The sequence below is a fragment of the Lepidochelys kempii genome, chromosome 8, assembly GCF_965140265.1.
Source record: "Lepidochelys kempii isolate rLepKem1 chromosome 8, rLepKem1.hap2, whole genome shotgun sequence".
In the NCBI taxonomy this organism is placed as follows: domain Eukaryota; kingdom Metazoa; phylum Chordata; order Testudines; family Cheloniidae; genus Lepidochelys; species Lepidochelys kempii.
The window spans coordinates 65050345-65077168 of record NC_133263.1 but is presented as its reverse complement, the minus strand read 5'-3'; the positions used below and the strand labels follow the sequence as shown (position 1 = coordinate 65077168).

Genomic DNA, 26824 nt, shown 5'->3' with positions numbered 1-26824 from the left:
AGGAGTGGGATTGCTGCCACCAAGCAACCTGCCTGGATGAGGCAACTTGTCTTGCAAGCAGAGTTGGACTGTGAGGTTGCTGCTAGACTTCTGAGGGACAGAAGAGGATCCCAGAGACACTAAAGAGAAAGGAACCCTCTAGGCCGCAGGGTTCTGTTGCGGTGCCCAAGAAAGCTGGAGGTAGAAGAACTGAATCCAGGGGTAGGTCCTCATGTTGGGTCTGGTGCTAAAGAGGAGAGGCCTGGAGCGAAGGGTTTCCTAACTACAGGGAAGGAGGGCCCGGCTATGAGAACTGTTGATCCTTTAGTATTTTTCTCCTGTAGTCAGGAAGCCCATGTGTACCATTTTTGCCTCACCATGGTACAGTAAAGGCCGTGTTATCCGGCACTTTATCAACTGGAAAGCTCTGTTAACTGGCATTTCTGATATCTTCCAATACAAATCTTTAGTCTAGTTACCAGGACTAGTATACTGCCCAGGAGGTTATGCAATTGCACATTCTGCACTCTACTTTTATGCAAAAGAGGCAGAAGACAAGTAAGCAAGCTGATATCAGGGATTTATTCAAAAAAGCAGCTTCCAGGGTGTGTCATAGGGTCATTACAGATTCAGTCCAATCTCCTACATCTTGTACATCTACGATGATAATTGATGTTGATAATGATGACCCTGAGGCACTGCAAGATCCTTAAATGCCTTCTGAATCATCAAAGAAAGATTAAATTGTGTTTAGTATAGTTTCAGTGTTGTGTATTTTTAGTGATCTGGGTGTACACCATGCGCTGTCCATAGTGATATACAGTGTCATAAGATAACCTACTGTATAGAAAACTTTAGCTGTATACACCTAAATTCTTCCAGAAACCAACCACTCTGCAGTGCAGTACTACTACTAGATTGGTGAGTCCCTGTATACTATTTTATACTTGATTCATTTTATTGTATTCTAATTCTTTGAAAATTGGTATTCCATTGGTAAGTATAGCTCTTAGTTAACCGGAATTTTTGATTAACCAGCACCCCCATTCCCCCAACATGCCGGATAACACAGAGTTTACTGTATATGATTATGCCTGAACCTGTACCTCAGAGGCCAAGAACTGTCCCATGAGTCCAGAAGGTTATATGACGACACAGTGAATGGAGCAGAGTTCCTAGGTCTGATGCTCTTGGCTCTAGCCAGATGTTTGTGCAGAAACAGCGGATGCATCCTGAGACTTGGCGGGTGGGGAAGTGTCTGCACATAGGCTGTATCCATGGGGACCTCCAGTCCTATCCCACAATCCTAATTAGGTTATCTATAGGAGACCAGGACACAGCTATTACTAGACATTTATTCTGGCGGTGCTGGGCTAGGACTGGGGTCCCATAGCCACTCTTTGGTGGAGGCAGTTTGGATAGGCTCAGAGCCAACTGCCAATGTCTGTGCTAATATTCTGCGGTGTAATAACAGGAGTATATCATGTAAGACGCAGGAGGTAATTGTCCCACTTTTCTTGGCACTGGTGAGGCCTCAGCTGGAATACCATGTCCAGCTTTGGATGCCACCCTTTAATAAAAGGAGTACTTGTGGCACCTTAGAGACTAACAAATTTATTAGAGCATAAGCTTTCATGGGCTACAGCCCACTTCATTGGATGCATATATGGAATGCAGAATGGAACATATAGTAAGATAGATATAGATGTATATACATACAAATAAGCTGGAAGTTACCATACAAACTGTGAGAGGCTAATTAGTTAAGATGGGCTATTATCAGCAGGAGAAAAAAAACTTTTGTAGTGATAATCAAGATGGCCCATTTAGACAGTTGACAAGAAGGTGTGAGGATACTTAACTGAAGGAAATAGATTCAATATGTGTAATGACCCAGCCACTCCCAGTCTCTATTCAAACCCAAGTTAATGGTATCTAGTTTGCATATTAATTCAAGCTCAGCAGTTTCTTGTTGGAGTCTGTTTCTGAAGCTTTTCTGTTGCAAAATTGCCACCCTTAAACCTTTTACTGAGTGGCCAGAGAGGTTGAAGTGTTCTCCTACTGGTTTTTGAATGTTATGATTCCTGATGTCAGATTTGTGTCCATTTATTCTTTTGTGTAGAGACTGTCCGGTTTGGCCAATGTGAGGGGCAGAGGGGCATTGCTGGCACATGATGGCATATATCATATTGGTAGATGTGCAGGTGAACAAGCCCCTGATGGCATGGCTAATGTGATTAGGTCCTATGATGGTGTCACTTGAATAAATATGTGGACAGAGTTGGCATCGGGCTTTGTTGCAAGGATAGGTTCCTGGGTTAGTGTTTTTGTTGTGTGGTGTGTGGTTGCTGGTGAGTATTTGCTTCAGGTTGGGGGGCTGTCTGTAAGCGAGGACTGGCCTGTCTCCCAAGATATGTGAGAGTGATGGGTCATCCTTCAGGATAGGTTGTAGATCATTGATGATGCGCTGGAGAGGTTTTAGTTGGGGGCTGAAGGTGACAGCTAGTGGCGTTCTGTTATTTTCTTTGTTGGGCCTGTCCTGTAGTAGGCGACTTCTGGTACTCTTCTGGCTCTGTCAATCTGTTTTTTCACTTCAGCGGGTGGTACTGTAGTTTTAAGAATGCTTGATAGAGATCTTTTAGGTGTTTGTCTCTGTCTGAGGGACTGGAGCACATGCAGTTGTATCTTAGAGCTCAGCTGTAGACAATCAATCAACTGCTGAGGTTGAATTAATATGCAAACTAGACACCATTTACTTGGGTTTGAATAGAGACTGGGAGTGGCTGGGTCATTACACATATTGAATCTATTTCCTTCAGTTAAGTATCCTCACACCTTCTTGTCAACTGTCTAAATGGGCCATCTTGATTATCACTACAAAAGTTTTTTTTCTCCCGCTGATAATAGCTCATCTTAACTAATTAGCCTCTTACAGTTTGTATGGTAACTTCCAACTTATCTGTATGTATATATATCTATCTTACTATATGTTCCATTCTATGCATCCGATGAAGTGGGCTGTTGCTCACGAAAGCTTATGCTCTAATAAATTTGTTAGTCTCTAAGGTGCCACAAGTACTCCTGTTCTTTTTGCAGATACAAACTAAGATGGCTGCTACTCTGAAACACTTTAATAAAAATGTGGACAAACTGGGGAGAGTCCAGAGGAAAGCTACAAAAATGATAAAAGGTTTAGAAAACATGATATATGAGGAAATGTTAAAAAAAACTTAGCGTGTTTAGTGATTAGAAAAGAAAACTGAGAGGGAACCTGATAAGTCTTCAGATATATTAGGGCTGTTACAAGATGATGGTGATCAATTGTATTTCATGCCTATCAAGAGTAGGGCAACAAGTAACTGGCTTATCTGTGGCAAGGGAAATTTAGGTTAGATATTCGGAAAAGCTTTCTATCTGTAAGGATAGATAAGTATTGGAATAGGTTATTAAGGGAGGTTATGGTGTCCTGAGCACGAAAGATTTTTAAGAACAGGTTGGACAAACACCTGTCAGCTCCTTGTCCCTGCCTCAGTGCAGAGTGATGGACTGAATGACCTCTCACGGACTCTTTCAGCCCTATATTTCTATGATTCTAGAAATTAAAGACTCATAGACTTTAAGGTCAGAAGGGACCATTGTGATTATCTAGTCTGACCTCCTGCACATTGCAGGCCACAGAACCTCAACCACTCCTGAAATAGACCCCTAACCTCCGGCGGAGTTACTGAAGTCTTCAAATCATGGTTTAAAGACTTCAAGTTACAGTGAATCCATCATTTACATTAGTTTAAACCTGCAAATGGCCCATGCTACAGAGGAAGGCAACCTCCCCCACCCCAGGGTCTCTGCCAATCTGACCTGGGGGGGAAATTCCTTCCTGACCCTAAATATGGCAATCAGTAAGACCCTGAGTATGTGGGCAAGACCCACTAGGCAGATACCTGGGAAATAATTATCTGTAGTAACTCAGAGCCCTTCCCATCTAGTGTCCCATCTCCAGCATGTGGGGGGTTTTGTTACTGGCAGTCACCGATGGCCACATGCCATCAAACCATCCCCTTCATAAACTTATCAAGCTCAATCTTGAAGCCAGTTAAGTTTTTTGCCCCCACTGCTCCCCCTGGAAGACAGTTCCGTAACTTCATTCCTCTGATGGTTAGAAACCTTTGCCTCATTTTGAACCTCAACTTGTTGATGGCCAGTTTATATCCATTTGTTCTTGTGTCCACAGTGGTGTTTAACTTAAATAACTCTTCCCCCTCTGTGGTATGTATCCCTCTGATGTATTTATAGAGAGCAGTCACATCTCCCCTCAGCCTTCTTTTGTCTCTGCTAAACAAGCCAAGCTCTTTGTGTCTCCTCTTATAAGGTAGGTTTTCCATTCCTCAGATCATCCTTGTAGCCCTTTTCTGCACCTGTTCCAGTTTGAATTAATCTATCTTAAACATTGGAGACCAAAATTGCACACACTATTCCAGATGAGGTCTCACCAGTGCCTTGTATAACAGTACTAACACTTCCTTGTCTCTACTGGGAATACCTGTCCTGATGCATCCTAGGACTACATTAGCCTTTTTCATGGCCACGTCACATTGACATTTCATAGTCATCCTTTGAGCAACCAATATCCCCAGGTCTTTCTCCTTCTCTGTCTTTCTCTTCCAACTGATAAATCTCCAGCTTATATCAAAAATTCTTGTTGTTTGTCCCAAACTGCATGACCATGCACTTTGCACTATTAAATTTCATCCCATTTCTATTACTCCAGTTTACAAGGTCATTCAGATCTTATTGTATGATATCCCAGTACTCCTTTGTATTGGCAATACCTCCCAACTTTGTGTCATCTGCACATTTTATTAGCGCACACTCACTTTTTGTTCCAAGGTCAGTAATAAAAATGTTAAATAAGATTGGTCCCAAGACTGTTTCCTGATAAACTCCACTAACAACCTCCCTCCATCCTGACAGTTCACCTTTCAATCTGACCTGTTGTAGTCTCCCCTTTAACCAGTTCCTTATCTACCTTTCAAATCTCATATTAATCCTCATCTTCTCCAATTTAATAATTTCCCATGTGGAATTGTATCAAATACCTTATGAAATCCAGGTAGATTAGATCTACTGCATGTCCTTTGTCTAAAAAATCAGTTATCTTCTCAAAGAAGGAGATCAGGTTGGCCTAGCACAATCTACCTTTCGTAAAATAATATTGTATTTATCCCAATTACCATTCACCTATATGTTCTTAACTACTCCCTCTTTCAAAATTTGTTCCAAGACCTTGCATACTATAGAGGTCAAACTAACTGTCCTGTAGTTTCCTGGATCACATTTTTCACCTTTCTTAAAAATAGGCCTAGCACATAGGCCTAATCACAAAGTCCCTTGGTTCCTCTCCTACTCTTTAATACTCGTTTTGATCATATTGAGGTGGACCTGGTAGGACACCTACAGCCCTATGCTAGCAGCTGCCACTATATCTTAGTAATCATTGATTATGCCACTCAGTACCCTGAAGCTGTAGGCTTATGGTCTGTGTTGGCACATGCAATAGCCAACAAATTGCTCCTCTAAGTTTGATGCCTATTTCAGGCCCAAGGTGGTTGAAATGTTGGACAAACTAGAGAAGGACAAATTTATAACTACCCTCAACCTAAGCAAGGGATGTTGGCAAATACCATAGGCCCAGAGACTGAGGAAACAGTATGTGTCACACCTTTCAGACTATACCAAATGCAGGCCCTTCCATTTGGGCTCCAGCTACATTTCAGCATTTAACAGAGAAGATGCTCCATGTTCATCAGACTTAAACTGCAGCCCATTTGGACAATGTGCTCCCCTTGGTCAGAACATCACAAGAGAGGTGCTGCAATCTCTTGGGATCAAGGGAAGGACTAACAGCTAACTCAGCTGTTATTAGCTGCATGGAGATTAAATATGAGGATTACACCAGAAGAAATGACAAGTCGAAAGCAGTAGGTAGTAAAGTGAAGGCCCTACTAGACTCTCCATTTCCTTCCACAAAATGGCAGATAATGGAGTTGGCGGGATACTAACAACACTCTGTGCCCCAGTTTTCCACAAAAATAGCTCCCCAAGCCAATGTTTTGCTTGGCCCCGGAAAGTCCACTGGTTTCCCAGCTTGTGAGGATGCTTTTGTGGAAATCACATGTATCTGCTGCAGTGAACCTGTGCTATATGGTCAGGATTTCACAAAAAGAGTTAATCCTGCCAAAGGATACCTCTGAACTGGGGCTTGAGACTGTTCTCTCCCAGGAGCTGGAAGAGGGAGGGCATTTATGTTATGCCATCTGCAGGAAACTGTTACCCAGAGAGACAAACTATTTGGTGATTAAGAAGGAGTCTGAGCTATAAAGTGGGTGGTAAAGTGCTTTTTACTTTGGTCATCTACCATACTTCGTTGAAATGGCTGCAGACAATGAAGAAGACCAGACCATGGCTGACATGATAGTCATCTGACTGTACAACCCCATGCCTTCACAATGCTCCATAAGACCAGACGCAACCCTTGAAAACATGGCATTCTTTTTTCTGGGAGTTAGGAGGAAACTTACTGATCAAAGAGTGTGCTCTGGGCCACTTTCTCAAAGGTAAAGGTGCTGCAGCCAGTAAAGGATTAACAGTTCCTGGCTGGTCACATGGTTACTCAGGGCAGAGTATAAAAGGAACAGAGGCCGCTCTGCCACCCTAGGCAAAAGTTCAGTGTGCCCTCCCCTCGCCCTTTGCATTTTCAATATTCTCACCAGAACAATGCTTTCTGTTATCAGAGATTCCCAACTGTGGGGAGGGAAGGAAGGAGGAGATAGGCATGTGGAAAACACTTTGGACTTTCGAGGGAGGTATGGCAAGCCTTCTGGTGGTTTGGTGGTTGTGGTAGAAGTCGGGGGGATAAGCATCAGGTCGCAGAGCCACTCACTCAGATTTGGTCCAACCGCCCCTCCATCATGAAAGGGGGACTGCAAGGCCAAATCTGAGTGAGTGGTGCTGCAACCCCATGCATTATCAGACAGACATTCTCCCAGATAGCTCCTGTTCTAGGCAGCTGCCTTGTTTGCCTCTAGTTAGAGTGACCCCTGTAAAGGAAAGGGAAGTGGGGTCAAAGGGTAAGGGTATACTCTCCCTCCTCCTAGCTGATTGAAATAGAGAAAGGCTCTGGGGATTCCTGCCCACTGTTTTCTATTTGTTTGTTCTGTGAGCATTTTGTGGATAATTGACAAGCCCTGAAGAAAGGATATAAAAATGCCCAGAGATCTATTTCCCTTACCTAGCACATCTTTAACATTAATTAAATATAAATAGAGCATTTTCCTACCCAGTTATCAATTACTTCTAAATATATAATTTTATGTTCAAATCTGTCCTCTTCAAGATCAATATCTGTGTTCTCCAACCCCTGCCTGTAAACATGCTATCCTCTTCCACTACCATTTGCTCCTTCTTCCAACCTCTTTGAACACCATGCTCTCTGCTCCCTCCTCGAATCTATGGGATTTATACTATGCCAATATAACAGAATCTGGGTACAAGACTTGTAATATCCTTTATCCCTTCTCCTCACATCCTTTTCCTATAGCTGCTGTGAATAAAATATGGATCTGTATCAGAAACATTAAAAAACAAACAAAAAATTATACTCACTTCCATAATCCGTTGATATATTAACGGTTTGCTGCGCAACTGTGTTCTCAAAATAGTATATAGTCCCAGTGCATGTGTAATTCTTGTTGGCTGATAAATTTTTCAGTGTTTTCTGAGGTTCTGTAATGTTTTGGTTATCTTTCCCTACGTTAAAATACAAAGTTTCATTAACACTTTTTCATAAACCCAAAAATTCTAGTTACAATTTTAGGTGGGATTTTCAAAAGAGCTCAACATTTGGCCTAATTTGATATTGAAGGTTGACTTCAGCAGGGGCAATGCTACATTAATACTATGTGCTTTTGAAAATCCCACCTTTAAATATTTTAATGTTTTACATTCATAATCTATTCCTTTTACCTTGATAGATATTGGATCAAAAACCTGTGATTGGTTTTCAAAAAGGGAGCTAAATACATTACTTGCATCACCTATTGTAGTGTACCTCCTTCATTTAAGATTAAAGGCTCTGTTTTGGCTGTGGTGAGTTACACACTTACCATCCCCCCCCCCCCCCCCCCATACATCTCCCCTGAGGTTAGAGGGGCATGTTCTATTCAATGTATCCTACTCAAAGATGATCAAGATACACAACCATTTGTAGACATCTTCCTTGGTGAAGACAGTCTAGACATTATGAATCTGGATTTCAAGTACAACCAATTATTTTCAAATATGACTTCCAAGGTGGTTTCTTGTTTCTTTGATTCACTCAACACTATGAATTAATTGACTAAAGTGATAAAAATATAATATAAATTGTATATATAGGAAAATTTATGTTTTTGTCAAAGTTGTCCAAAAAATGTGGCTCAAGCCAAAACAACAAATATAATTAAAGAGTTAAATTCTGGCCTTATTGAAGACAATGGTCGTTTTGCCATTGAATTCAAATGGGACTAGGATTATACCCATAGTGTTCCATTAAAATAAAAAAACCCAATACAACAAAGATTTCCTTTAAAAATTGTTTAATTAATATCAACTGGCCCTGCCTGGTTTCCTGTCAGCCTGACTGTCTGGTGGGCTGCTGGGGAAGCCCAAGTTTCTAAGGTCTGCTGCTCTGGGGAAGCCCTTCTATGTGGACATTCCCAGAGCTAGGGACTCCAGGGCTGCCCATCACTGAATAGCAGTTGTGAAACTCTTGTTAACTTGACAAGAGTCTGGTCAGTTTCATGGCTTTCATTCAGTGGTGTGCAGCCACAAAACTGACAAGAATTATGTCAATTTAAAGCACCAGATACCAAGGTTGTCAGGACCTCTCCACTGCTGCAGCCCGCCTGGCAGGTAGCTAGGCATCCTGGGGAGCATATTTCATTTCAGAATTGGCAACATTTTCATTGTTTCCAAAGTGAAAAATTGTGGGATTTCAGTTCTACCAAAATTTTCAAGGTTCTGGTTTTTGTCCCAGCTGAGGGTGAATTTTTTTTCTGAAATTTAACTGAAATTTCGTTTCCCACTAGCTCTAGAAATTAATTATATCTGATGGGATAATTTAGAAGACAGGTTTTCTATGTGGCATTTTCTTTAAGTTCAAAGTGCATAACAACCATCTGGTCATTAGTTAACATTCTCAGGTAAGGTCCAATAGTATATAGAATAGTATATATATTTTTAGTTCCCATACAGTATCTACTGTCCATCATTTGTCCCTCTTCTCATACTCTGTTTACAAGGGAATGTTTCCACACTTCCGTATTTTTATAAATATGCAGTCTAGTCTAGTATCTCAGTTTATGCTGACACTTAGGATAAAAATGATATTTCTTGCTTTAAATTTGTCCATTCACAATCAAATAAAAACAAAAATAATTTAAAATGGTAACTTTTAAAAGGTACAAAAAGTTTCCTACCAGTTTCACAGGCAAAGTTGTAGGCCAATTTGCAATCAGAAACATTAGTCCATGAGAGTTGTACAGATGTACTGGTTGGTGTATTGTTTTGCAATCTGTAGCTAGTTCCATCTGTGAAGAAGGATTCATGTCTTATATTACTGTGACATTTTCTGCAATATTAATTCTTTTCACACCAATTAATTATTTTCTTGTTTGGTGACTCTACTGTTTATATAAAATATATACAAACAAATGACACCAAGTAGTATGTTAAGAACTTTAACCAAGAACTAAAGGATTAACAAATAATATACATGTAACTGATTGAAGTTAATGTTGGCCTTTGAAATTCTAAACCAGTAGTCCTCATGGAACACAAGGGATGTGACAAATTCTAAGTTTCCAAATTCAAAGTTTCTGTTATACAATATTCAAAGATAGCATGGGTTAGATTTTTTTTTTTACAATGGCAAAAAATTATTTTTTACATTCTATCTTAATTCAAAAATGCCTGAAAATATTTTGCAAAAATTTAAAAACATAAAATCTCTTCTAGAGAGACCAGATATGGAAAATTCCATCCCGGTTTTTCAGAAAATTATAGACAGGGACAGACGAGGAGGCCCAGAAAAGCTGAACAACTTTATAGTTGCTCACACTCTGTTGAGTGCCAACTTCATGTGGGTGCAAAGATGGGAGAAGAAGTTGCAAGAAGCTTTTCATGTCTCCTGTAAGGACCAGACACGCTCTGCTAGAGGAAGCTCCACATCAACACATGGGAGTGTGACTGGCACAAAAGGAACAATCAGCTGCACAGCTTGAAGGTTGTAACAGCAAGTGCACTCCCTTGAAGTACCAGGGAGTTGAGAACAAATTCCTCCTCTCACTGCTTCAGGACAGAGCACCAACCATGTTGCCCCTTATTATGGACTGTATTTAATGTGAAGAATTAGTCCTGAGTAAATTTGGAGGTGTGATAAATCCTTTGGAGAGAGTTCCAGTGTTTCAGGGATTTGTTTTTCCAACATGTGGAATTTTCTGCACTGTTATGCATTCCACAGGCAGAAATAAATTATTAGCCAGAGATGAAAGGGATGTATCCTATTATCGCAGGGATGATTCAGCACTATCAACAAACAGGCTGAATTTCACCAAAAACAAAAAAATCTTTCCATATTTCCTCCATTATTATTAAAAAACCCACTTTAATTGTAACATTATTGATAGGGAAAAAAACCCAGAAAGCGACCCTATAATCATGTAAAGCTACGCTGCTGTCTTTTTTCTATGCTTATCTGTCCTTTCTACTTTGTTTATGGATAGAAAGAATGTGAACTGTGTGTAACCTGCACTCCCTGCTTTTGGGGAGAGAATTCCTTATACAGATAAGCCTCCATGCTCTTACCTACCCCAGAACTTCAAACAGACTGGGTTAACCGGTTCGAACTGGAAGAGATATCACAATGTATGTTGAACCAAGCTATAAAAGCTCATCCCTGTTCTTTGTTCGGGGCTTCACCATTTTCCTCTGAAAAGGAATTGGTGAGCCCTTCAGCTGTTGTATTTGCTAGCAATAAAGTGCCTCACTTTATCAAAGAGCCAAGACTCTGTGTTTTGTTTGGCTAATACAGAAGTCCAGGGAAGGCTACCCTCCTAACCCTAGACGGGAGGGGAACCCTTTTTCCCTAACAATTTGGGGGCTCGTCCGGGATCGCCTCTTCTCCGGACCGGTGGACGGTCGGGACTCTGAATCCTTCTTGCCGGCACCCGGGTTGCTTTAACCCTGAAGGCTTCCCGTCTCGCTTCCACCCGCCGCTTCGGCGAAATAAGGCATCCCGAAGGCACTAGGGTCCGGACCTATTGGTGAACACCGGCCGGTGGGAACTTGGTGAGTTCTGAATTTTTCCTTTGTGATTGTCTAGACAACAGCCAGGGGTCCCGTCTTTGGGAAAAGATGTGGGGGGGGGTCCAGTAGAACTGTTGATCCTTCTACGCCTCTGGGCTATATGTTAAAACATTATGATAGGGATATCAAGGCCTTACAATCGGATGGCAACAAAGCTTTGTATAAGTTTATATTTTTGTGTCAAGGTCCCTGGGTGGGAATGACGCAAGACGACCCAGAACCAGGAAATCGCTGGCCGGGGGAAGGAACATTTGAGTTACATAACATTGTTCAATTACGAAAAGTATTGTATGATTTACAACCGCGGCAACTTAAGTATTCTGATGTATGGATAAGGGAGGCCGAACAGCGCAAAAGTGCCAGTGTAACTACTAGTTTACGTGCTGAGGTAGAAAAACTTAAAGCCATGCGGCCCCCACCATACAATCCAGAATCTAGTCATGCTGACCAGAAGCTAAAAACGTCAAAGTCTATTTATCCCCAACTCCCATTGAAAGAAGCGGGGGATCCTATACCATTGGAAGAATGTAGCTGGCTATGGGGTGGGGTACCGCAGCCTGACCCTGATGCACCCACTCCCCCAACCGGGGAAAGGAGCGGTTCCACTCTCCCACTAGCTACCAATACCCCCACAATTAACGCAGAGCGGGGGGGCGATCCGGAGGCTGGCACCTCTACCAGGGGGTTGACACGTCCTGATCCGCGACACCCCAGTGATGCAACCCCTGCAAAGACCCGGTCTCATGGTTCTCTAGGCACCCCTAAGGCAAAAGTTCTTGGAGCTGCAATAGCTAGTGCAGTCCAAATGCCTATGCGACAACTGCCGAGCGGTAGGGGGGGGACACAGATGGTGTATGTCCCTTTTACCAGCACGGATCTAATGAATTGGTCATCTACTTTTCCCTCATTTCGACAGTGTCCGGAAGAATTTATTAAAAAGTTAAAGGGTATTTTCACAATGTATAATTGTAATTATGACGATGTGGAAATGATTTTAAATCAAGTGCTAAGCGAGGGTGAGAAGGAAACGGTGTATGAGAAAGCTAGAGAGACGGTGCAAGGCAGGGCGGCTTATCCGCAAGAGAAACCTGAAATGGATTGGGATGTTCCAGAGACCGTTCAAGAGTGGGATAAAATGAGAAAGCGAATCTTAGAAGCATTAGAGGATATGTCTAAGCCTGTGTATGATTGGGGAAAGGTAGATGCATGTGTTCAAAAGCACGATGAGCACCCAGGGGAATTCTTCCACCGCCTTTGTAAGATTTTGAAAAACCACGGCAGCTTAGATCCAACCTCCCCTGTAGCGAAAACACAAGTGATCGGCCAGTATGTAAAAAATTTATTACCATTCGCTCGGAAGTATGTGTGTAGTCAACCAGCTTATGAAAACAAAACGCTGGAGGAGGTGGTGGGGTTAGCAGCCCATGCCTGGAGGAATAGGAAGGAATTAGACACTAGGAGGTCCGAAAAGCTCCTTAATCTGCAGTTGCAAGGTTTCCAAGACGGCTCTCGGGGACGGGATGCAAGCCGCAGGAGGGGAGGCTTTCGGGGACGAGGCGGAAGAGGAGGCAGCTCTACCCAGGGATGGGGACCACAAGGTCAGAACTTCCAGCCACGGCCCGGGAGGGCAGGGCCAGATGAGTGCCGGCGGTGCCGACAAAAAGGACACTGGGCTGCCCAGTGCCCAAATTACCCCCTCCAGCCAGCTGACCCTCTTATGCAAGCCTACCAGAGGGTACAGGAAAGGGGGGAAGAAAAAGGAAGTACTGATTGAAAGCTAGCCGCCCACAATGCTTCGTCCCCCTCGCCAGGAACCCCCTCCGCTTCTTGGACAGTGCAGTTGGATGCAAACCACCCGGAGCTTCCAGTTGTGGTGGGAGGAAAAACTTATTCAATGTTAATCGACACCGGGGCAGATAGAAGTACTCTACAGGACCCCACCCTTCCTACCACTTCTGCAACCGTAAAAGCTATAGGCGTTGGTGGCACCGTGTGCGCCCTTCCTCTAACTGCGGAGCAAACGGTCCAGCTTGGCCCGTTATCAGAGGATCATAGCTTTTTAATTGCAACTTCCTGTCCTGCAAATTTATTAGGTAGAGATCTGTTATGTAAACTACGAGCAACTATAACTTGCAGCCCGGAGGGGCTATATCTCTCAGTCCCTACTTCGGTCCCTGAAGCTACGGTAATGGCATTGTTAGCCACTACACCCACCGCCCCCTTTGTCCCTGCTGAGTTATCTGATATTCCTGAAGCATTGTGGGCCTCGGCGTCCACTGAAACTGGACTTTTAAAGTCAGCAGAACCGGTGTATATCAATTACCGTACAGATGTCCCTCTGCCCCGAAAAATGCAATATCCATTGCCTAAAGAGGTCATAGAGGGCATTCGGCCAGTCCTACAACAGCTTTTAACTCAAGGAATCATTAAGGAGGCTACCAGCCCTTGCAATACACCTATTCTTCCTGTTAAGAAACCCAAGCCTGGCCCCGATGGCAAACCGGTTTACCGTTTCGTGCATGACCTCCGACTGATTAATGCTATTGTGATCCCGAGAGCTCCGGTTGTTCCCAATCCAGCAACTATTTTAACTGCTATTCCCCCAGGGGCTACTTATTTTACTGTGATTGATCTGTCTTCAGCATTTTTCAGCATCCCTGTGCACCCAGACTCACAGTTCCTATTTGCCTTTACCTTTGACGGATGTCAATACGTATGGACCCGCCTCCCTCAGGGCTACAGGGAAAGCCCTACCATCTTCAGCCAGTATTTAAAGCGAGATCTGGACTCTATTTCGTTGACTATGGGTTCTACTTTGATTCAATACGTTGATGATCTGTTATTGTGCTCTACAGCCAAGGCTGCCTGTGTACAGGACACTCGAATCCTTCTTTTTGCATTGGCCGAAAAAGGTCACAAGGTGGCACTCTCCAAGCTACAGTTTGCCGAACCCGAGGTGGAATATTTGGGGCATCGTATTTCATATGCTTCTACTGCACTTACTCAGGACAGGATTGAAAGCGTTCTGAGTATGCCAAGGCCTACCACTAAAAAGCAACTCCGCCAGTTACTGGGAGCAAGTGGCTATTGTAGAGCCTGGATTCCGGCTTATGCGGAGTTAGTGCACCCCCTCACCGATTTGCTGCTGGATTCCGTTCCCGAACCCTTACCATGGACGACTCTACACAACAACGCCCTTACCGCCCTCAAACAAGCATTAACTTCTGCACCAGCCCTGGGCAGACCGGATTACGCAAAGCCTTTCACCTTATTTTGCCATGAACAATCTGGCACGGCGTCTGGTGTGCTAACTCAGCCCTTTGGGCCTGGCCAGCGACCGATGGCTTATTTTTCGGTCCTTCTTGACCCAGTGGCTCAGGGTCTTCCGCCCTGTCTCCGCGCTGTTGCGGCTGCCGCTGTGTTGGTCGAGAAAGCTTCGGGGCTTACCTTGGGCCACCCTCTTCTAGTTCAAGTGCCTCATGCCATTGCAGCACTTCTTAATCGTGGATCCACGCAGCACCTCACAGCAGCCAGACTGACCAGGTACGAATTGGCCTTGCTCGCCAATCAGGCTGTTACCCTACGCCGCTGCGAAGTCCTGAATCCTGCAACCCTTTTGCCTCTGCCTGAGGATGGGGAACCTCATAATTGCCTCCACGTGGTGGATTTGATCTCCACGCCTCGTCCTGACCTCTCTGATATTCCATTGCAGAATCCTGACCTCCAATTATTTTGTGATGGTTCCGCCTGTCGGGACGAGTTTGGGGCCTTACGAGTTGGCTATGCAATTGTTACCCTGATGGCAATGCTTGAAGCGCATGCCTTACCTACACAAAAGTCAGCGCAAGCAGCAGAACTTGTGGCGCTTGTTAGGGCCTGTCAATTAGCTGAAAACAAAACTGTGGCCATCTATACTGACTCCAAATATGCCTTTTCGGTATGCCACTCTACTGGACAACTTTGGAAGCATCGTGGGTTCCTTACCTCCAGTGGCTCTCAGATCTCCCATGTTGCCTTGATTTCTGCCTTGTTAGAGGCTATTCAACTTCCTGCAGCTGTTTCGGTTACACACTGTAAGGGCCACTCCCGCGCCTCGGACGAGGTTTCCAAGGGAAATGCTGCAGCCGATTCGGCGGCCCGTCATGCTGCCCTCTGTGGGGCTCCAGCCCCTTTTCCTTTTTTGGCACCCCTGCTACTGCAACCAGTGACGCCAGCCGTTTTGCTCTCTGCCCAGCAGACGACGCCCCCGGCTGAAGTTAGCCGTTGGAAATCCATTGGATGCCACCTAAATGAGGACAACCTCTACGTCAGCCCGGACGGTCGTCCGGTTCTCCCAAGACAACTCCTCCCTCAGGTTTCCCAGGCACTCCACCTGGCCTCGAACCTGGGAAAGGGGGGATTAGTGGCTCAAATGGAGAAGTTGTTTTTTGCTCTGGGGGTCCATGCAGCTGCGAAGACCGTCACTGCACAGTGTGAATTGTGTCAACGGTACAATCACCAAGGAGCAGTCAAACCACAAGCTATGGGACATTGCAAACTGCCTGAGTACCCATTTGCTGTGGTCCAGATGGACTTCATGGACTTACCACCAGTGACAGGACTAAAACACTTGCTTGTCCTGGTTGATCTTTTTTCAGGGTGGGTTGAGGCTTTCCCCACTCGAAGGGCAGATGCAGTATCCGTAGCGAAGTGTCTCCTCAAGGAGATAGTGCCCCGCTTCGGGATAATGACTCGTTTGGAAAGTGACCAAGGCCCCCATTTCACTTCCCAAATTATTCAACACTTAGCAAAGGCCCTCGGCATAAAACAAGCCTTGCATACCCCCTATCATCCACAAAGTTCAGGAAAAGTAGAAAGGGTGAATGGGCTGATAAAAACCCAATTGGCAAAGCTATGCGAGCAGACTGGATTAAAGTGGCCTGAAGTGTTACCCATAGTGTTAACCAATCTTTGTAATACACCCCATAGGAAGCATTCGTTGACACCGTTCGAAATTCTATTTGGCCGACCCTTGCCGATTCCTCTAACCAGTGTAGACGGGTTTGCCCCAGCAAAAACTTCATTAATGGCTGGGCAAGATAAGTTGGCGGGTTATTGTCGCATGTTGCAAGATGCCTTGAGTGATGCATGGGCCAGAGTAAAAGATGCCCAACCTTTACCGCTTGATACTTGTGCGCACTCTCTTTTTCCAGGAGACTTTGTCTGTGTTAAAATCCATCGAAGGAAGCATTGCCTGGAACCAAGGTGGTCGGCCCCGGCCCAAGTCTTTCTGACTACTCCAACTGCAGTGAAGGTCGAGGGCATCGATAGATGGGTGCACTGCAGCCACTGTAAAAAGGTTCCTGCTCCAACATCCCCAACGACTCCCATCACGACTGCCGCTTCTACATGAACTGGGTACCGGTCAATCAGCGGAATCAGAAGCAGTTACAGAACTCTGGAGTATTAGTATACTGCTACAAATATTGTATTAATATTATTTTTTTTTAGAGTTGTTAGTAGCTGGTAGTGTTTATAATGTATGTATGGCTATGGGCGTTAACCTGGACCTCTGCCCTGGGGGGTTGGGATAAAAATACGTTTCTACAATTAGCCCAAAATTTAACCAACGCATGGAATGTTAGTGACTGTTGGGTGTGTTCCCACTTCTCTTCCCATTCACTGCAAGGGTTCCCCATTTTGCCGGTTCCAGCGCTCCTCAATTCTTGGCAAAATGGTTTGGCGTGGTACGGCCAAAAGGGAAAAAGGGGAAGGGGACCCATAGATTTTAGGACCTGGATCCCGAACCATCGCCCAGACTTGCTCGTTAAGGCCCCCTTGTGCGTAGAAAAAAGGTCGCTACGCACCCGAGGCAAAACTACTCTGGGAAAATACCCGAAAACCCACTGTGAGAAAATTCTAATTTTGGGAAACAATGCAAGTACTACTCTTTTGCTGTATCCCAATGGTACTGAGGTAGCCAACTATGCCCGTGCTGGAGGCTATGTGGGGTACATTCTCAGAGAAAATGCGACTCAATTTGCCGGCCTTACATTATGGAAATGGGGGGGAATAGGACCCAATCCTGATGATGCTGCATCCCTGGTGGGACGATTGCAGGAAGTATCTCAGAACTCAGGGGGCAATAAAGGCAACTATAGCATAGTATTAGGAGATCATCACTTATGGTGGGTATGTGGCACTTGGGCAGGAAAGACCTTGCCCCCAAGGTGGTTGGGAAGATGCACGGTGGCCTTTGCCTGGCCAGGAGGGATGCATCGTAGAGACTTAATAGAAATCAGAGACACAACCCGACGAACCCGTCGAGATACCAGTTATAATCCTATTGTTGAGGAAGGCAGTACAGGTATGCGCGCCTTCCGTATTCTGTTTCCGTGGGTGGGGGTGGGCCAACTTGAATACGCGCTAAAAAATATGTCAGCCGAAATGGAAATATTTACTAACGCCACTCGAGATGCAATCCAAGCTTTGCAAGAAGAAATAAGCTCACTAGCTCGCTACAGTATGCAAAACAGGTTGGCCCTGGATCAGCTTTTAAGTGCACAGGGAGGGGTGTGCACATTTCTCAATGCCACATGCTGCCTTTATGTAAATCAAAGCGGACGCATAGTCACAGATACTAACATAATTGCAAACGTGTCAGCCTTCTTTCATAAGCAGGCCTCTATTTCTCCCAGTGTGGGCTTTGACTTGTGGGGCTGGCTCACCAGCTGGTTGCCTAACTTTGGATGGCTAAAAACCTTGTTTGTGTATGGAGTGGGATTCCTTATGATTGTGGGTCTGCTGTTTTGCTGTGCGTCCAGTTGTTGTGCTCTCTTCCACCGGGTATGTACCAAAACCATGAGCCCAGCAAAGATACTATATGTAAAGAAGGGTGGTGTTAACCAAGATGAGAAACATATGAACATGTTAAACAATGAATAATGAGCCATGTAAGATAATTATCTTCAGGCTCAAAGGGGGGAACTGATAGGGAAAAAAACCCAGAAAGCGACCCTATAATCATGTAAAGCTACGCTGCTGTCTTTTTTCTATGCTTATCTGTCCTTTCTACTTTGTTTATGGATAGAAAGAATGTGAACTGTGTGTAACCTGCACTCCCTGCTTTTGGGGAGAGAATTCCTTATACAGATAAGCCTCCATGCTCTTACCTACCCCAGAACTTCAAACAGACTGGGTTAACCGGTTCGAACTGGAAGAGATATCACAATGTATGTTGAACCAAGCTATAAAAGCTCATCCCTGTTCTTTGTTCGGGGCTTCACCATTTTCCTCTGAAAAGGAATTGGTGAGCCCTTCAGCTGTCGTATTTGCTAGCAATAAAGTGCCTCACTTTATCAAAGAGCCAAGACTCTGTGTTTTGTTTGGCTAATACAGAAGTCCAGGGAAGGCTACCCTCCTAACCCTTGTTGGAGGTTAACCTAATCAGCTCCCTTTCTGCCTAACAATTCAGCAGGATGAGAAATGAAAACAAAGATAAAAATTTCAGAAGGATCAAAGGCCCAGATCCTCAAAGGATCAAATGATTTCAATGGAAATTAGAAGCCTAAATACCTTTTAGGATCTGGCGTAAGTGACTTAGGAGACTAAATCTCATTTTCAAAAGTGGCTTAGGCACTTAGAAACCTAAATCTCATTGAAAATCAATGAGACCTAGATTCCTAAATCACTTATATTCTTTAGAAAATTTTACCCAAGATTAAATCTCCTCATTCTGCATCAGTCCTCAGACCCATGCAGAGGACTGACCCACCAGGCCAATATCCTGGCTATACAGTAACTATCCCCTACTGATTATAAGCATGTGAAAAATAGAGTTGGCTATAAAGGAAACTGTTTTGGGGAACTGAACTGTAGTGGTCATTCTCTATCTCTGACTAATACAGAGATCTGAGGGAAGAAGCGGGAGGATGTAAAATACGGTTAGAGGGGAAGAGAAGGCCAGCGGCAGATGAGGAAAGCTTCCATTCCTTGCTTCCACTGCAGATAACTCTGTACAATTGGACCTGATATAAAGGAGTCTTATAGCTTGAAGGTGCAAGTCTGGAGGCCATCTTTTCAAACTCATGCCTATTATGTCCTGTAAATCTGAAGAGTTTATCAAATAGAATTTCCCCCACCATATCCTGTCACTAAAGAATGTTTTGGTCTTCCTGCACTATGAGTCTCGAGAGGAATTGGTATAATTTGGCAAGCTATATAATGGAACGTAGAACACTAAATAAAAAAATATTACATGCTGCTCACACCACTCAATCTGCAAAACACCAGCCTGACTACAGATAATATAATTAGGGTGGAAAGAATTAAATAAGAAAAAGCTCAATACACGTTTTTCCCTGAAAACATAAATTACAAAGTCCAGTTTCTTGATCAACTGTCTCTAAACCATACACCTTGTGCAAAGAAATATTTAAAACATATTTGTGTGTGACCACCCAGAGTTTGAAAACACACAAGCCTAATCAAGAAACGTGCATTTCAAATTAAGATAATATTTAAGGTATTTGAGGGGGCAATTTTTCAGGACTCCATGTATAATACGCTATTTGTTCTTTGAGCATGTATACTACATCACTATTATATCATTTTCATTGAATGGACATGGGGAAAGGTGTAAATTTGTGCTTTAATCAAAGATTAATAGTACCAAAACTCAGAATCTGAAGTCTAAGGGTATGAGAGAGAGGAATTTCCAGCCCCAAACAACACTTGGAGTCCACCCAGTCAAGCAGCAGATTTCTGAAATTCTGCACCAAGAACATAACACAGTATTTGCTAAATAAAACCTCAGATTGAACAAAAAGCTGTACTTACTAGGTGGGATATGAATTACATGTGATATATTCGGGCATTCATTATATCCAATTAGAATTTCATGTGTCTCACATTCCTTAAGTCCTTCAATAGTTTGGTCTCCTTTCACTTCACAAGGGGAGTTGCAGAAAATAGAGTAGTTGCTCTTCATTTCAGAAATGTTCAACTCTGCAGTGACTGTGCTACCACTGTAGTTATACGTCAGATTAATATTAATTGTTTCTAAAAGAAGGGGAGAAAATGTGAAAAATGAATTTACAACAATTTTTCTTACTTTTTTTTTTATACTTCAGCTAGAGTGTTATTGGTCCAACACTGTATCCTGCTCTTCAGCACACTCTGTGCTTTAAAGACCCCAAAAGAAAATATTAGAGGTGGTTGAATTTTTTTGACCAAAAAGTTTTCCTGTCAGAAAACGTAGTTTTGTCAAAATAGAAAATTTCCATGGGAAAATGTCAATTTCAATGAATTTGTTTTCAATTTTCCAGTTGGAAGAATAAAAAAAAATCATTTTGAACTGACATTTTGAAACATCAATTCAATGTGTGAATCAAAACTATTGAAATTTTCATTTCACCATTTCTGATTCAAACCTTTTTATAGTTTTTCATTCTGAGAAAATTTTCAATATTTTGACTTCATTCCTAATTTGAAGGGATTGTAGTTTTAAAATGTCGACATTTCCTGCAAAAGGAAATTTTCATTTTTTGAATTACTCCTGAAAACATCTGTTTTGGTGTATGAAACTTGGAAATGTATTTTTCTAATCCCCTGATATATGAAGAAACAAACAAACCTGATCTTTTGAAAATATATTGATGCAGTACCAATTAATAACTGCAAAAACATTATATATTCCAAACCGTCTACCAAATAATTAGATCTGGACTCTGCCTATGAATTGGGGAGACTTGTCTAGTTTGAATTAGTAATCAGCCACTAAAATTTGCATTCATTTCCTCTGTCACATGGTGTAAAATAAGATTATTGCAGAAAAGACGTGTAGAGAGCCCCTTGGTGTTGAATAAAACGAGACCTTTTTCTCCTTAAGGCAGACTATGCTCCAGCACCGATGTGTAATTAATATCAGCAGCCTAGTGCCAGGTAGGATGCGTCAGCAGAGTGGGAAATGGAGAGCAGAAAGTCAGAAACTTTGAGGAAGTTTAAAACAATCATTCTAAAATTAGTAAGAAAGTTTAAAAAACAACCTGAGATTGGAGCTGATTTGTTTTATTTGAGCATTTAACTGATCTGAGTGAAGTGGAGAAAGTTTCTTTCTGGTTTAAAAAGTTTCATTTCACTTTTATTAAGCATAACTTACCACAAGGTATTTTAGTGGTCACTGTAGAAGTTTCTGTAAAAGAAAAGAAAAGAGAAAAACAAATGAATACCACAAGGCAGCTTTCTACATTCAGTTGTAGAGGACAGTGACTGATAATGTGCAAAGCTCTGGTACATTCAATGCAGATATTTGTATTTAGATCTTCAAAAATATTTGAAAAACAGGGAAAAATATTCAATGAAATTCATGCAATTCCCACCATTTTTAACCACCTCTATTAGATACTATGCATTTCATTATTACCCAGTGATATTGTTAATTGCAGATCATACTGCTCATTATAAATTATTCTTAACTTTATTTCTACAACAGGGGTCTGCAGACCACTGGTTGAAAACCACTTCTCTATGATAATGACAATCTTTCATGGGCCCCTTAGACATAGTCTGAGGACACCCGGGGTCTGCGGACCACTGGTTGAAAACCACTGAACTAGACTATATCTTTTAGAAAAAGATCCCATTTTGATTTAAAAATAGATCTGTACAGAAAATAAAAATTCCATTTCACAAAATTTTTTTGAAGTTTCAAAATTTATTTTCATTCTGATGCAAAACAAAATGAGAGCTTTTGAAATTTTTCACAAAAACACACGACAGCAACCTGCCCATCCCAGAATAGCCAGTGTTATAGAGACAGTCTCAATCATTGATGTTGGAGCTGTTTCACTTTCTATATCATAGAATCATAAGACTGGAAGGGACCTCAAGAGGCCATCTAGTCCAGTCACCTGCACTCAAGGCAGGACTAAGTATTATATAATTAAATATTCAGTGAGGAAGAGATATATTGACTCTCTAGGTCACTGATTAGGATACTTGCCTAGGATGTGGGAGAGCCAGGTTTGAAACTCTGCTCAGCATGATTTGGGGCAGAGATTTGAACCTGGCTTCCCCACAGCCCATATGAGTGCCCTAACCACCAGGTTACTAGCTAGTCTTCCCCTCCCACCCCCCAAAATTTCATCCTGCACTTGAGATATCTTCCTGGTAATTTTTTAAACCAATACTTCCACAAAACGAATTTGACAAAACGGCATTTTTTAAAGAAAAAAGTTTAGTCAAAAATTATTTCAACCAGCTCTATTTAAAAACTCAAGGGATGGAAGATTTACCATGTTTTCTGGTAATCTTTTCCTGCGTTTGATTATCTCACTGTTAAAAGTTTTGCCTTATTTCCAGTTTGAACATTGCTGACTTCAACTTCCAGCCACTGATTATTGTTATGCCTTTGTCTCCTATATTAAAGAGCACTCTAATATGAGATATCTCTTCTCTCTCTACGTGATTACGGACTGTGATCAGGTCACCACTAAACCTTGTGTTTGATTAACTAAATAGGTTGAGATCCTTTAGTCTCTTGTTGTAAGGCGTTCAACTCTTCACTTTATCTTATCCAATTTTTCAACATCTTTTTTAAATTTTAGACCCCAGAACTGGACACAGTATAGTGATCCCATCAGTGCCCGATACAGAGGCAGTATCACCTCTCTACTCCCGCTTGATATTTTCTTGATACATCCAAATATTGTCTTAGTCCTTTTTTGCCATAATATTGTTCTGGAAGCTCATGTTAGAACATGAATACGGCCATACTGGGTCAGATCAATTGTCCATCTAGTCCAGTATCCTGTTTTCTGACAGTGGCCAGTGCCAGATGGTTCAGAGGGAATAAACAGAACAGGGCGATTTATTGAGTGATCCATCCCATGTTGTCCAGTCCCAGCTTCTGGCACTCAGAGGTCTAGGGACACCCAGAACTTGGGGTTGCGTCCCTGAGCATCTTGGCTAATTGCTGTTGACGAACCTGTCCTCCATTCTTTTTGAACCCAGTTATACTGTTGGCATTCACAACATCCCCGGCAGTGAGTTCCACAGGTTGATCGTGTTGTGTGATGAAGTATTTCCTAATGTTTCTTTTAAACTTGCTGCCTATTAATTTCACTGGGTGGTCCCGTGGTTCTTGTGTTATGTGAAGGGCTAAATAACACTTCCTTATTCACTTTCTCCATACCATTCTTGATTTTACATACCTCTGTTATATCCCCCCTTAGTCATCTCTTTTCTAAGATGAACAGTCCCAGTCTTTTTAATCTCTCCTCATACAGAAGCTGTACCATACCCCTAATCAACATGCTCAGTTGTTTACGATGACTCCTAAGTCTTTTTCTGAGTCACTGATTTCCAGGATACATTCCCCCATTCTTATAACTACAGCATATATTTTTTATTCCTAGATGTTTAGAACCTTGTATTTGGCTGCATTAGAATGTGTGTTGATTGAGCCGAGTCTACCAAGTGTGACAAAGCTCTGTCCTTGCCTCCGTGGGTCCCGCGTTTCCTGGCGGATTTCGCTAGCCTCAGAGGCTCACTGTGACCCTCCACGTAACCCTTCCTTCTCTAGAGACAAGGGTCACAGTCTACTGAGCCATTTTCATCATAAGCCAGCAAGGGAGGTGAGGAGAAATTATCCTTCCTTGCACAGTCTCTGTTGTCTCCCAGTCTCAGTGATTAATCAGGGGGCAAAGGTCGGGGGGAGGAGCCCGGGCCCACCCTCTACTCCGGGCTCCAGCCCAGGGACCCTAATAGTATCAGCCATGGTAGCTGACCTTTTAGAAACATGACATGTACAATTCCCTGGGCTACTTCCCCCACAGCAGCCCTCACTTCCTCAAGCTCCACTTCACCCTTACCTCAGGGCGTCCTTCCTTGTGCCTGATACGGTGTGTACTACTCAGCCTCTCCAACAGCACAACTTCCTTCCACAGCTCCTGACATGCACACCCACCTGACTGACTGGGAGGCTTTAAACTAGTTTCAGCCAGCCCCTGATTGGTTTCAGGTGTCCCAATCAACCTAGCATTCTCCCTGCCTTCTGGAAAGTTCTTAATTGTCTCCAGGTGTCTTAATTGACCTGGAGCAGCTTCCATTTCACTTAAGCTGGTACCAGGGATTTGTTTAGCCTGGAGCTAATATATCTATCTCCCACTACTTTTCTATAGCCATCTGGCCTTGCCCCGTCACATATCCCCCAGCCCCCTCTGCTCAACACCATAGAGTTGGGCAACTTGGGACGCCAGGCAGTATGCTCGTGACAGACCATCAGCGTTGCCATGGTGGCATCCAGCCCTATGCGGAACTGGAATGGTTGGAGGGATAAGAACCACCTGGTGACCCTTGCATTCTTTTCCTTATTCCGCTGCATTCACTGGAGGGGTGCATGGTCCGTCACAAGAGTAAATCGCTGGCCTAAGACGTAATAACGCAGTGTCTCCATAGCCCATTTGACAGCAAGGCATTCTCTCTCGACTACTGCATATTTCTGTTCTCTTGGGAGAAGCTTTCTGCTTAGGTAGAGGATCGGGTGTTCCTCTTCTCCCACCGTTTGCAACAGAACTGCTCCCAACCCCACCTCGGAAGTGTCTGTAAAATAAATTCCCTGTTAAAGTCCGGGGCTATGAGTACGGGGTCATTACAGAGGGCCGTCCGAAGATCTGTACATGCCCCCTCTGCTGCGTTGGTCCACTTTACCATGTCTGGACCTCGGGCCTTCACCAGGTCCGTTAGGGGACTTGCCCTAGTGGCGAAGTGGGGAATAAACCGTCGGTAGTAGCCTACCACGCCTAGGAACGCAAGGACCTGCTTCTTTCGGGTCGGCTGGGGCCAGTTTTGAATTGCCTCTAGCTTATTCGTTTGGGGCTTCACTATGCCCCTTCCCACAATATGTCCCAGGTACCTAGCCTCCGCTAGCCCTATGGCACATTTAGCGGGATAAGCAGTGAGGCCAGCCCTCCTTAAGGTGTGCAGTACTGCCTCAACTTTCTCCAAGTGGGTTCCCCAGTCTGGCGTATAGATGATGACATCATCTAGGTATGCAGCTGCATAACTAGTATGGGGGTGCAGCGGCTTATCTATGAGGCACTGGAATATGGCTGGTGCCCTATGTAGCCCAAAAGGGAGGACAGTGTACTGGAATCGCCCATCCGGGGTGGAGAATGCTGTCTTTTCTTTAGCTTCTTTGGTCAGAGGAATCTGCCAGTACCCTTTTGTCAGATCCAGTGTAGTCAAGAATCAGGCACTACCCAGTCGGTCAACCAATTCGTCGATGCATGGTATGGGGTATGCATCAAACTGGGATATTTCACTCAGTCGGCAAAAGTCATTACAGAATCTCATGGTACCGTCAGGTTTAAGCACTAGAACAATTGGACTGGACCACTGACTGTAAGATGCTTCAATAACCCCTAATTCTAACATTTTCTTTACTTCGGCCTTGATTTCTTCTCTTTTGGCTGCTGGGATTCGGTAGGGTCTCAATGTTACCTTGGCTCTGGGGATCGTGCGGATATGGTGATAGGTCTCAGTCTTCTGCCCTGGTTTTGTAGAGAACACATCTCTGTTGCTATTAATCATGTCGGCTGCCTCGATCTTTTGGATCGGCGTCAAGTCAGATGATATCCTCACTTGCTCATGTAAGTTATCCTCCTGGGGAAGGGTCTCCTGCATAACTAAGCATGCCTCTCAATCGTGCCAAGGTTTTAGAAGATTGATGTGGTAAATTTGCTCCAATTTCCAGCAGCCTGGCTGCCGCATCTTGTAGTTTACCTCTCCCACGGCTTCGGTTATTTCGTAGGGTCCCTGCCACTGGGCCAACAGTTTACTTTCTGCTGTGGGCACCAGTACCATCACCCGATCCCCTGGTTGGAACCGTCGAAGCTTTGCTTGGTGGTTATAATGGGTTCGTTGGGTCTCCTGTGCTCTCTCCAAGTGCTCCCGTACAATGGGCGTAACTCGGGCTATCCGATCTCTCATCTGCAGTACATGCTCAACTATGTTCCTTCTGGGATTTGGCTCCTCTTCCCAGGCTTCTCTGGCTATATCCAATATGCCCTGAGGGTGGCGCCCATATAGTAGTTTGAACGGAGAGAAACCCGTGGAGGCTTGCGGAACCTCCCGGATGGCGAACATGAGTTAAGGCAATAGGGTATCCCAATCTTTCCCATCCCGGCTCACTACTTTCCTGATCATGGCCTTGAGGGTCCTATTGAACCTTTCCACAAGGCCATCTGTTTGCGGGTGGTATACAGAGGTCCGTAGGGCTTGTACATGGAGCAATGAACAGAGATCTTTCATCAACTTGGACACGAAAGGTGTCCCTTGATCAGTCAATATCTCCTTGGGTAGCCCAACCCGGGCAAAGATCTGTACTAGCTCCTTAGCTATTGTCTTGGAAGCTGTGTTGCGCAGGGGAACAGCTTCTGGGTACCGGGTTGCATAGTCCAGT

The 26824-nt window shown here is 43.7% G+C and overlaps 1 protein-coding gene across 8 annotated transcripts in view; it reads right to left on the bottom strand.

Moving 5' to 3' along the window:
- Positions 1 to 26824, bottom strand: part of PTPRC (protein tyrosine phosphatase receptor type C) — a 155071-nt gene that overhangs the window by 52996 nt on the left and 75251 nt on the right. For all 8 annotated transcript variants that reach the window (XM_073356764.1, XM_073356763.1, XM_073356768.1 and 5 more), the window contains 4 exons: positions 21521 to 21553; positions 20200 to 20421; positions 9495 to 9605; positions 7642 to 7785 (listed from right to left, as the gene is read on the bottom strand). In XM_073356764.1, coding sequence (XP_073212865.1) covers positions 7642 to 7785; positions 9495 to 9605; positions 20200 to 20421; positions 21521 to 21553 — 510 coding nt within the window. The remainder of the gene's footprint in view (positions 1 to 7641; positions 7786 to 9494; positions 9606 to 20199; positions 20422 to 21520; positions 21554 to 26824) is intronic.